This window comes from Hydra vulgaris, chromosome 12, assembly GCF_038396675.1.
Source record: "Hydra vulgaris chromosome 12, alternate assembly HydraT2T_AEP".
Lineage (NCBI taxonomy): Eukaryota > Metazoa > Cnidaria > Hydrozoa > Anthoathecata > Hydridae > Hydra > Hydra vulgaris.
In genome coordinates this window covers 47,777,501-47,791,097 of record NC_088931.1, presented here as the reverse complement: position 1 = coordinate 47,791,097, position 13,597 = coordinate 47,777,501, and the positions used below count along the sequence as shown (strand labels likewise).

General features: G+C 26.3%; 1 protein-coding gene across 5 annotated transcripts in view; it reads right to left on the bottom strand.

The window, feature by feature from the left end:
• LOC100213148 (intermembrane lipid transfer protein VPS13A) overlaps nucleotides 1-13,597 on the bottom strand; it is a 234,420-nt gene that overhangs the window by 168,493 nt on the left and 52,330 nt on the right. For all 5 annotated transcript variants that reach the window (XM_065813519.1, XM_065813515.1, XM_065813517.1 and 2 more), the window contains exons 8-14: nucleotides 11,607-11,666; nucleotides 8,840-8,899; nucleotides 8,543-8,620; nucleotides 4,834-4,888; nucleotides 4,604-4,677; nucleotides 4,407-4,460; nucleotides 945-1,051 (exon numbers count right to left, since the gene is read on the bottom strand). Coding sequence is in view for 4 of the 5 variants with exons in the window: in XM_065813515.1 (XP_065669587.1) it covers nucleotides 945-1,051; nucleotides 4,407-4,460; nucleotides 4,604-4,677; nucleotides 4,834-4,888; nucleotides 8,543-8,620; nucleotides 8,840-8,899; nucleotides 11,607-11,666 (488 nt within the window). In the remaining variant the exon portion in view is untranslated. The remainder of the gene's footprint in view (nucleotides 1-944; nucleotides 1,052-4,406; nucleotides 4,461-4,603; nucleotides 4,678-4,833; nucleotides 4,889-8,542; nucleotides 8,621-8,839; nucleotides 8,900-11,606; nucleotides 11,667-13,597) is intronic.

Sequence of the window (13,597 nt, the reverse complement as noted above, 5' to 3'; positions counted from 1 at the left end):
GTAAAAAATTTGTGTGTGAAATGAAGAATAACCAAAATAATACCTTTATCTAAAAAGGGGGGGGGGGGGAATATCTGAGCCCTGTATATTACTTTATTATTTATACTTGAGTATAGTTTTGAATAGAGTCAATAGTTTTAGTTCGTTGTTTTTTTTTCACAAGGAAAAGATTTTTAATTTTTTTTTTTATTTGTAGAGAATTTTGAGCTGTATTTAAATATATATAAATCTAATAAAAGAAATTTAGTTTTTGAAGAAACTTTATTTAATTGAAATATGTTAAGATTTTGAAGTTACTGGAGGTTGAGTTATCACTTGTGTGTCACTTTTTAGTGCAAAAAAACTCTGTGCCTTATATATATATTGCTTTGGTTTGCATTTTTGACAAAGCCAAATTTTGTACTTTGAATTTTTACACTAAATTTTGTAATTGAAGTCCAAAACTTTATGACACTTTTTACACTTAACTTGGTTTACTGTTATTGTTGATGCTGTTGTTGCTGAGGTTGCTGTTGTTGCTTGATTTATTTGCTGCGGATGAGAAAAGTTTGCTGCAAAGCTGCTACAAGAAGTCAGGCTGATTGGAATTTTTTTTTTAACTTTATTTTTAATTTTCCTTTGAAAAGCTTGTTAATACTATATAAAGGGTAGTTTGCAAGCCATTTGACTTAAGAGTTGACTTTGGAACTAATTCTATAAGACATATCAGGGTTTTAGCCAGCCTGATGGCACTGCATACAACACAGAATTCCAAATTGGTTTAAAATTCCCAAAAGTTTAAATAAAAAAAAAAAAAGTGAAACAAAACTAAGTTTAAAATAAAACTAGGGTGAAATAAAACTAGGGTGAAATAAAACTAGGGTGAAATAAAACTAGGGTAAAATAATTTGACCAAAAGTTCAACAGTATTTAATTTTTGAAGAAAAAATGATAAAAAAGCTTACCAAAGTTTAGGGTTTTCTTTAACACTTACAATAGGTTTGTATTTTCGATAAACACAATTAATGGCCATTCTTTCGAATGTTTCAATCAAATTAATCATGCTTTCAAACTGGAAATACAAAAATTAAAATATTACACTTAAAAATAATGCATGTGTTGTACATAACAAATTTATTAACATTTACAGTGTAGGGTGGAGTATTCCAAGCCTTTTTAAGCTATTTCTGAGTTTAAAAAAAAGTAAAGCAGGCACCTACTTTTTTAAGAAAAAAAATTTAAATTGAAAAAAAATTAATTAAAATGTTCTTAAGGTGGCTCATATAGAAAAAAAAATTTTTTTAATAGAATAAATTGCAAAGGTTCTTATATATTTTATTGTAATTTTGATGATATAAGAAACTCAAATTTCATTAAAAAAACTGTAAATAATTTATACTTTAGGCAACTTTCAACAAAATCAGAGTTAAAAAACGCAAATTTGAAAAAATTCAAAACAAAGTTTCTTGATTAATTTTGGTTTAAACTCAAAAACATTTTCACTATAGTTTCATTACATTATTATCATTCATTTCTACTAAAAGAATGAAAAAATAATTAAAATATCAAAAACGGGATACAATACTTAAAAAAATCACAAATTTATACATAATAAAAAACAGTTGTTGTGCTATAAAAATTGATAAAACTATTCTTACTTGATCATTTTAGTACATCTGAAATCTTAATGATTTAGGAACATACACTAAAAATTTCAGCTAAAAAGCTTTTTTTAATCTCGAGATATGTTTTGAAGTTCAGAAAAAGAATAAAATTAAAAAGTTATGAAAACAATGATCAAAGTTTCCGATAAATAGAAATTATTAGCAAAAAAATGGAACTGACCAATTAAAAAGTTTAATTAAGGTTATATTAGTAAGTATTTTATGCAAAATGTATATATTTTCTGAAAGAATTATAAATTTTGAGTCAAATGGTGCATTAAAAAAAAATTAGGATTTTTTTTTTTAATTGAGTATTTTTTCTATATGAGCCACCTTAAGGGGTCAAAGGAGCCCATATTTAAAGCTGTCTACATAAATCTAAATTACTATACTCACAGTGGTAAGTTGGGTATTTGTAAAATGCGGGTACTTCTGCTTTAAAAACTGCTGCTTATGAGAAATTTGACATGCGCAAGCATTTTATTAAGTATATTTTTTATTAAGTATATATACAAGAATTATCATTTGAAAGTACTTTTAAGTTATAATTAATTGAATTGAAAACTGCAAACACATACAGTACAAAAATAAATTGAAAATTATTTAAATTAAAATTAAAAAAAAAATTTATTATCTTTAGTTTAATACATTATAACAAAAAGCTAAAAATTAAAACTTTTGTCATAAAACCATTATCCATATTTTTGATAAACATCAATTCAGTTTCCACCTTAGACCAACATTATCCCATGCTAACTTACAGTGGTATTGTAGTACATGTAAAACTGATATTGAGATGTCAAGAAAACCCTTAATGACATCTAAATAAAAATTTAATCAGCGCTAAAGCAAAAAGTGACTTATCATTCTTCCATAGTTTTGATTTGTCATAAACAACTGTACAAAAACTTCCATAGTTTTTGATTGGCCATAAACAACTGTACAAAAAATGCAAATTGTGCAAGTTTTAATACAGTTTTACCAGGATTTTAGATTTTTTTTTTTTCAATATCTTGAGATCTAAAGAATCTTCAACATTACTTCTGAAAAATCTAAAATCTCAGGAATTTAATTTTTCATCATTTTAGAAAATCTCAAATATTAAAATTATCTCAGAAACTGATATTCAAAAAACTAGTACTTTTTTTTTTTTCTTGACATCTTCACTTCGAACAAGGCTGCAAGCAAACTAGCTCTTTAAAGCAGTGCTCATTATAGTATTTATAGAAAAGAGAAGCAGCATTTAACAAGCTCCTAATCATGTGATAATGGTTGGAGCTTGGCTGCAAGAGCAGGTCCAACTGTGTTTAAAATGCGTTTTTGCACCTTGTCTAAAAGAGAAAGGGCATCATTTTGAAGATCCGCCCCAGATATGGCAACAGTATTCCATACAAGGGCAAATTTGAGATTTATAGAGACAAAGAGTAGAATGCGGAGTAAGGAAGTGGCAAGCATGATAGAGAGATACAACATTAGCTGATGCTCATTTTGTAATCGATTTGAAAAATGATTTCCAAGAAAGATCAGAAGTAATAGAAATCTTAGAAAATAAAGGGTAGATGACTCATCGAGTACATAACTGTTCATAAATATAGAAAGATCTATATTATTGCGATAATAATTAACTGAAAAAAATTGAGTTTTATCTGAGTTAAAGTTCACCAGCCACTGTAAACCCTATGCTATAGCAGAAGTGAGATCCTTTTCAGACTCAAATGCCCCCTTCAAGCAATCAGAGAGTGCTTTTTATCAAGACAAGAATATATGGTAGTATCATCAGGGAACAATGCCACCTTAGATGTGAGAATTTCTAGGAGATTGTTAATGCAAATTTAAAAAAGTATAGGACCAAGGATAGAACCTTAAGGAGGACAACTTTTATATATGGTTGGTAAGGAAGGATTCAATAATCTTAAAGAAGTTACCTGATACACTTACAGTGCATCAGGTAACTTCTTATATAGTGCTTATAAAGTAGCCTCCTTAACTATAGTAGCCCCCTACTTCTTAAAGATTATTAAATCCTTCCTTACATAAAAGACACCTTCCATGCGTAACGTGGCACTGTTAGTACTCTTATATTTTACAGCTGTTGATGGAATCAACCTCTCTGAGAGCTTCCATAGAGTTCGGAAACCTGACTACCAGCCGGCCTCTAAACCATAAAACTGAGTTTTTGAGCTGTGCCCTCATTAGGAGATAATAGAATGAGTTGGCAGGTCATAAAAACACAAGCAGAACCCATGCATTGAGTCAAGAAAATCCAGCTTCAACATCTTTAATTTAACATCTTTAACCATACCCTTATTAGAAGATAAAAGAATGAGTCAAAGAGATCCAGCATTTAACATCCTAAACTGGAAACAATGTATAATAAATACATCTACGCCAGTAGATGTATTTATTATACATTGTTAACAGATGAAGAAGGGGTGTGAGGCTGGTCAACAGATAAAATCTGTTTAACCTTAAAAAGAATTTTATTATGCTGCTTATTATTTTAGTATGCTGCTATAAATTTGAAACTATATCAACCCATTACAAAACTTTAGTGGAAAAAAATTTAAAAAGGAACCCTGGCATATAATTTCATTAAGGTTTCACTAATACCATTCAATTTGAAATGCAAAATTTAAATACCATAACTTAACAAATGCAAAATTTAAATGCCATTACTTAACACTTGATAATATTAGTTTAAATTTTAAATAAACAAAAAAAACATAACTTTTTTAACAAATTATTAGTTAAATTAAAAATTACTTGATTTTTTGTAATTTCAATTGATATCTCTTTTAGAACAACATCAAGAAGAAACTAAAATATTTAAAATATTTTTATAAAATATAAACATGTTCAACATTTCAATGATGGATATTGGTTAAATGTCTGACAATCACACATCCATCACAACACTTTTTAATGTTGCCAAAGGCAACATTAAGTTATTATGTTAATACCTTAGGAAGATCCAATGAACTGTCAAGATCTTGGTCTATTTTTAACTCAATAGCAATTAACAGAGGTTTTATTACTAAAAACATAAAACAAATAAACATGATGAGCTTTGAGGAATTATAATGTTCAAAACTGATAATGCTTTTGAATGGAAACAAAATATCATTAATACATATTTGAAAACCTTGCAAAATTTAAATAAAAAAAAGAAACATTTTCACTAGCAACTTACTGAATTCTTGAGGATTTATTTTATCAGCTATATTAATGTGATTTTTCATGAACCTCTAATAATAAATAGAAACTAAAATTAAAAAATCATTTTTCAGAAATAAAGAACTACAAATAATAAATAACTAAGCTTATATAACTATATTGGTACTAGTTAAAAATGTACAACCTAATTTGTATATTTACATTTTGAGGATGTTAAAAACTGTTTAAATTGTCTAGCCATTTTATAACTTCTAATGACAATTTTGTCAAATGTGAAATAATAATTTATTTAAATTATCATAATATGTTTAATTAAATTAACATAATTAAATGTTAATTTGCATCTAAATAACTGTTGAGGCTGTTAAATTGGTAATTTTTATAATAATAATAAAGTGTGCTCAAAACTAAAAAAATCCAAACTACATTTTGTTTGTCTTTTTTTTTTTTCAAAATGGTTTATACTAGGATAATATATGAACACCAAAACTAAATTTTTTTTTTTTAATAAGTGACAGAGTATAACTAGGTAAAATGAAATAGCGGGTAGAATGAAATAGTTATGACAATGTTTATTCTTTTGCTCTTAATTAATTATTGGATAATCTTTTTGCAAATATTTTAAAATCACGTTGTAGAGATTACTTTTCTGAGTTGATATCAAATTTTATTAAGATTTTTTTATTATTTTAAAAAATGAACTTAAAACTCGGAATCGCTGATCAAAAATCTTTTTTTTAAATTAAATTTGCTATTTAGGAAAAAAAAGTTATTAGTAAAAAATGGAAAAGAAGAATTGTGGGGTTGAATGAAACACACTAATAATAAGTGAAGCAATAGCTCACTTCTTAAATGAGGCTTTTTTTTAATAAAATCTCAAGTGACCAACAAATCTCCAACTGTAAATTTTTTGTATTGAAAAAATTTTTTTAATTAAATTTTTCTTAACTTAAATGAATTCTTAAACTTTTACTGACTACTTTTGATAAATGATTCTAATAAATGAATGAAATACGCTAGTTACAACAACTTGCATGCAAAGAAAAAAGAAAAACTATATACCGAAGAGCAAGTTGCGGTGGTTAAAGTACAAAGCGGTGAATTTTTACAACACATCTGCTAAATCATTCAGCATACCAGTAGCAACTCTTCGCAGCCGTGTCCACGGAATAGGTGAAATAATTGGTAGTGGTTCAAGCACAAGATTGTCAAAATAACTTGAATCAGTTTTGGTAGATATCATCAAATTATCTGATTGGGGCTTGGTAGAACTTACAATAATGTCATCACGCTAGTTACCAACTATTTGTAACACCAAGGTCAATCTGATTTGTTTCCTAATGGTATACCAGTAAGAGATTGATATAACCTTTTCATAGACCAGTGGAGTCATGGTTTGAGCATCAGAGCGATAGGCAATATTTCATCACTCAGAGCCGCTTCTTGCACACAAGAAATAGTAGCAAAGCATTTCAACACACTGCAAAGGGAATTCAACGTAGCAGGTATCAACAAAAATACTCCATGCCATTTGTGGAATTTTGATGAAAATGGTAATCAAGGTTGATTCTGAATCTACACCAACATCTAGCATTAGCATATATCACATAGCATCAGCTCTAAAGTCACCTCAAAAGTCACCCTGTTTGCAAACAACCTTCAAAATTGTAATAACTCCGACTATTCAAAAGGAAATTCGAAAAGAGGTTGAAAAACAACTGTAACCAGCCCAATTACTTGCAGCAGCTTTACAACAAATGTTTCATATCCAACACATTGACACACAAAAAAGAAAAAATGTACATGTGCCAAGATTTGAAGGGGAGTGTCTCAACAATTAGCTCTAATGCTGAACAGCAAATAAACCAAGCAAAAAGTCCAACGGAAAGGCAAAGCAAGTCAAAACATGGAATGGTACCAGTGTGAAAAATCGCAAAGTTTGGCTCAAACAATCATACCAAAGTGATACATAAAAGGCGCTGAGTTTTATTGCACCAAAAAGTGCCACACAACTGAAAACTCAACTCAACCTCTAGTACCTATAAATGACTCAACGTCATCACAAGAATAAAAAAGTTTATTTGATTTGATTGATTTTTTAATTGTCATTATTAATTTTTTTTTAATTGTTATCATTGATTGTTTTTTTAATTGTTATTATTGATTGTTTTTTTAATAGTTATTATTGATTGTTTTTTTAATAGTTATTATTGATTGTTTTTTTAATTGTTATATCATTGATTGTTTTTTAATTGTTATTATTGATTGTTTTTTTAATTGTTATTATTGATTGTTTTTTTTAATTGTTATTATTGATTGTTTTTTTAATAGTTATTATTGATTGTTTTTTTAATTGTTATTATTGATTGTTTTTTTAATTGTTATTATTGATTGTTTTTTTAATAGTTATTGATTGTTTTTTTAATTGTTATTATTGATTGTTTTTTTAATTGTTATTATTGATTGTTTTTTTAATAGTTATTGATTGTTTTTTTAATAGTTATTATTGATTGTTTTTTTAATTGTTATATCATTGATTGTTTTTTAATTGTTATTATTGATTGTTTTTTTAATTGTTATTATTGATTGTTTTTTTAATTGTTATTATTGATTGTTTTTTTTAATTGTTATTATTGATTGTTTTTTTAATAGTTATTATTGATTGTTTTTTTAATTGTTATATCATTGATTGTTTTTTAATTGTTATTATTGATTGTTTTTTTAATTGTTATTATTGATTGTTTTTTTAATAGTTATTGATTGTTTTTTTAATAGTTATTATTGATTGTTTTTTTAATTGTTATTATTGATTGTTTTTTTAATTGTTATTATTGATTGTTTTTTTTAATTGTTATTATTGATTGCTTTTGATTTTTTAATAAAGTATTGTTTTAATTACACATATATTTGCGTATTTCATTCTCCCCAAATGTCAGTGTAAAATGGAATAAATTTTTTTTTAATCAATCAAAGTTTCATAAAAAACTTGAAAAAAAAAATTGATTTTTACATATTTAAATACTATTATTAAATTATTATTAAAAGTTGTTTGTTGACAAACTTTTATAATTAATACATTTTTTTAAAAAAACCATTCAAAGCCACATTATGGAAAACTTAAAGCAGTTTTCAACAACCAAATCCTGAACAATTCAGGATTGATTATTTTTATTGTGATATAAAATTCTTGTTTCAGCACCTCATCGCAATCCTCTTTCTAGCACTTTAGCACAAAACTCCTTCCAGAGCCCTAGCACAACTATATTTTTTATTTTTTTAATCTAATTTCGGACCAAAAAAGGTTTCTTTTAACAATTCTTAAATTTTTTTTTTTTTTCTTTATTTAACTTCATCATATTTTAACAGAACCACTCATTTTAAATTTTAACATAACAACTAATTTTAAACTTTAAAATAACAACTAATTTTAAACTTTAAAATAACAACTAATTTTAAACTTTAAAATACCAGCTAGATTTAATTCCATTAATGTAAAAAAAAACAACTTTATTTGTTAAATTTAAAATTATAAAATGAGCTTTTAAAATTTAACTAAACTAAATAATAAAAACAATGCACCATTGAGCACTGGTATCAATTTTTAGTATTAATTTATTTTGTAGTTATTTTAAAACATCTACCATAAATTATTGTAATTAAAAAATTGACTTTAATAAATTTTGTAAAACTATTTAAATTATATTTTAAAAAATAAATTGTTTAACCTTCCAATAGGGTTGTCCATTTGCAAATTGTGTTACATTAGTATTCCAGTAAACTGATACACTTGTTGCTTTGACCATCTATTAAATACAAAATTAATTTAGTTTGAGCAAGTTAGACTTTTTCTGAATTTTTTACAATTTTGATGCAAAATACACACAATGCTGAATACTCACTACTTTAAAAATTTTTTAAACTTTGAATTATTAATAAGTTATGAATCCATTGGTTACGTTAAATACTAATGACAAATAAAATAAGAAGTTGCAATTATACAAGGTTATACAAATTAAAAAAACCTTAAAAATAATATGAGCAGATCCATCTACAATAGAAGGTAACCAGTTTTCATCTGTGGTCTAAATTCATTTTTAAAAACTGCATGTGTATGTATAATATATATACACATGCATGTGTGTATATATATATAAATTAGTAAAAACACTTATCTAATTTTTGATTTCTTCTACACTGTGTTTCACCATCAGCAGGTTCATCAGAATGTCTAAACATAAAAAAGTTTTCAAATTATAGAAAAATTATTTCACAGGAAGTTGGGAATTGTTATAATTAATTACGTAATAACTGTAGTATTTTGCAACCAGGAAGTTGCATCAACTACATTAGATAATTAAGAAATCATGAAAAGAGTTATTTAAAATTAGGGTAAATTTGGACCTGTCATTTGTTTTTATAACTTTTTAAAAGGAACTTATTTTCATGTCTGCATTTAGAAATTAATTCTGATTTTTTATTCAGTAAATTTTCTTGATCTAAATGAGTAATAATTTCAAATTTTTCTTGTAAACATAGTATACATTTTTTGGAAATGTTATTATAGGCAGGAGCAGTTTTTAGGATAGAACAGTTTAATTTAAAATTTATATTTCTATTTCGCAAAAAGCGAAATAGAAATATAATTTGAAAGTTATAACTGCAAGCAAAAACTTGACTGCATAGGGCAGTCAAGTTTTTGCTCGCAGTTACAATTTTCAGTATTTTTTTCTTTGAGAAATTAATTTTATTAATCAATGCAAAATTATGGCCTTTTATAATTCTTTCAATATTTTTTGTACAGCTATAGCTTACTTTAATAGTGTTTCTGCTAAAATTTTTGTGCAATTTATTAGAGGGAGGGAAATGTTTGTCAACTAATTTTAAAAACGCTTTTCCAATGTTCATGATTTTTTAATTATCTAATGTAGTTGATGCAAATTCCTGGTTGCAAAATACGTATTACGTAATTAATTATTACAATTTCCAACTTCCTGTGAAATAATTTTTCTATAATTTGAAAACTTTTTATGTTTAGACATTCTCCCTGATGAACCTGCTGATGGTGAAACACAGTGTAGAAGAAATCAAAAATTAGATAAGTGTTTTTACTAATTTATTATTGCTCTGTTTGTAGAATACACTAACAAAATTTATATATATATATATATATATATATATATATATATATATATATATATATATATATATATATATATATATATATATATATATACAGAGTTGTTAACAAGTTGTTAATATTATACCAACTAACAAAACACTACCAACAACAACCTAATAATAACTTAAACACTATATCTCTATTATAGCAATTTATCTACTTTAAAAAAGGGTTTTTACACGCTCTAGGGAATGTCAGTTGTTGTGTACTAATTCTTTGTTTACAAAATTTGAATTCACATAGGATTCAATACCTTTCCAGTAAGTAAACAGTTACGTGCAAGTCCTGATTTCTAATGAACTTGAGATTGGAAACATAGTTTTAAAACCATTTTAATATTAAAAAACAAATATTATAAGTTAAAAATTCACTGTTAGACAACTGCCTAAAGACTATTATGTGTTATCACTTCTATTTGGCTTTTTTCCTTTAGAATTTTGCTTAAATAGTACAAAACAAATTACACATATAATTGTAATAGAAACTCTATGTAATATTCTGGTTTCACTATTATTATTTCATCCATAAATACAGCAGAATCTAATTATTCTTTCTAAGAAATCTATCATTACTCACTTCAAAATCATCCATTAGTCCCAAACAATCTATATTACTTTGCAGCACTGGTTAACAGAGATGTTAACATAGTAGCTAATTGTTAAAAATTGATTGGTAACAGAGTAATTGGTAACATTTACCTTTTATAACAACTTTTACATTTATATGTATATATATATATATATATATATATATATATATATATATATATATATATATATATATATATTTATATATGTGTGTGTGTGTGTGTGTGTGTGTGTGTGTGTATATATATATATATATATATATATATATATATATATATATATATATATATATTATATATATATATATATTTATATATGTGTGTGTGTGTGTGTGTGTGTATATATATATATATATATATATATATATATATATATATATATATATATATATATATATATATATATATATATATATATATATATATATATATATATATATATATATTAGGGCGGTCCTAACAACAGTTTTTTTTTTTTTAATGTCTGCCCCCCACCCTCTTAATGTGTTCTATATAATAAAATAATACTAGAATTAAAAAATTTTCAAAAAAAAAAAAAATTTTTTAGGGGTAGCTCAAGACCCTTAAACATATTTTCCTAAAATTATCAAAAAAATAATTCTTTATCAAATTTTATCTAAATTATCAAAAAGACGTTTTCCTAAAATTTTTCTAAATTATCAACAAGACATTTTCCTAAAATTATCAAAAAAATAGTTCTTTAAAAGTATACCATGTTGGGTCTCAAAAGAAGCGAAATTATATAAAAACTTCAAAAATAATCATCATTTTATAAAAAAAAATTATTTTTTTATATTTCACTGCATAGAAAATGAGATTTGCAATAATGAAGTTAATAATTCGTTGTAAAGTTTAGCTTTTGCTAAAGTGTGACACCAGTTCAACCATTTCTACTAGCTAAAATCATTATTGAAAGGAATAATACCAAGCATTTTGCATAATAAATTTTTTGATACTTTATTTTTACAAAAGTGTTTAAAAGTTTTTATTTTAGTTTCATTACCTGTACTGATAGTTCATTCAAAGTAATACCAAAAGCAAATGGTGACAGAGGGTTTGATGTCTTAAAAAAGAAAAAAAAATTATTAAATCATGAGGTGCAACAGCTTTTTGAAAAATGCATTTTAAAGCAGAAATCAATTTTTTTGTGATAAGGATAAATATAATTATTTTAACAATGAAGAAATTTAAGCATTAACAATTTTGAATACTGCTTTAAAAACATGGCTTTTATCATTTCTTTAAATTTTAACAAATAATATATATATATATATATATATATATATATATATATATATATATATATATATATATATATATATATCTTAGATCAAGCAATCTGATATCATACTGATTTAGGGAGCTTTTAAGGCTAAAGTACACACATCAACTGATAAAGGAAGATCGTGCAAGGGAGTTGATGCTACACCAACTATGGATCTAAAAGGGAAGACTTTTTGTCAAGACAGTAGTATAAAGTTAAGTAAATTGATCCGTTTTACATGATTGTCAGAAAGCTCATTAATGGAGATAAAAAATATTACAGGACCATGAATAGAACCTAGAGGCACTATAGAAGTTAATGGAAATGAAGAAGATTGTTGGCCTTTGAAATGACTTTTATACTGCAGTTAGAAAGAAATAATTCAATATTCTCAAATATTTTCTCATATACACCATATAATGTGAGCTTATGGAGAAGACAAGCATGCCAAATTTTGATGTATGACGTAGATAGCATAGATGTATTTATAACACATTGTTTCAAGTTTAGGACATTGAATGCTGGATCTTCTTGACTCATTCCATTTATTGCTTGCATCTCTGATTTTATGACTAGGCAACTCATTCTGTTATTTCCTAATGAGGGAACAACTTTAAAACTCAGATTTATGGTTCTGAGGCTGGCTGGTATTCAGGTTTCCCAAACTCTGTGGAAGCTCTTTGAAAGGCTGATTCCATCAACAGCTGTAAAATATCAGAGTACTACCTGTGCCATGTTGTGCATGAATGGTGTTCCTGTTCATACTCTTGGTGTGCATTATCGAGGCCACATTTGGAGCCTTTTGTTATGGCTTAGGGTTTATTAATAGTAATGAGGTAACTGCTTGGACTATTAGATAATGTACTGAGTGCTAACTGTGCTTTGAGTCAAGTTCTTAAGCTGACTTGAAAACTATAAAACACAAAAAACCATTGCTATCACCAAGTTTAATAAATCTATCAATCACTTATATTAGTAGTCTTCGAAGTAAGTTTTCTTCTGTCGAGTCTTATCTCTTTTTAAAATTCACTAGACCTACTTGCTCTTAGTGAGACTAATTATAGTTTAGCTGTCTCATCTTGTAATCTGTTGATGGTTATTATTCTTTAATTTGAAAAGACTCCAATAGTCAAATGCTTTTCACCCATTTGTTGGGAAAGTTTGAACCCACAGACTATACTTTTATGTGTTTCGTTTAGTACCACATTACCTTTTTGTTTTTTCTATATTGCTTTTCTTCATCCCATGACTGCACTCTTTTCAATGTTAATTCTGATCAAATTAACCGAGCCCTTTATCTTTATCCTTCAGTCAATATCGTTATTGTTGGTAAATTTAATGCTCATCACACTGAATGGCTTGGCTCTAGTGTCAGTGAATCTGCCGGTGTTAAAACCCACAACTTTTATCTTTCTCAATCTCTAACACAAATAATCAACTTTCTAATTTGCTTTCCAGACAATCTGAATCATTTACCTTCTCTACTCGACTTGTCTTGTTTCTGATCCTAGTCAGTGCTCAGTTTCTCCACATTCACCCTTAGGTGCTTCTGATCATGGTTTGATCTCTCTAAAACTATTATCTCATTATTTTTTATCATCAGAATCTCCCCATCATCAAACCTCTTAAAACTACCTTAAAACTGACTGGGATTGTAGCACTGATTTTCTTCAAGATGGCCCTTGGATATAAATTCCTGATGACAAATGTGCTACATATGTAACTTCTTG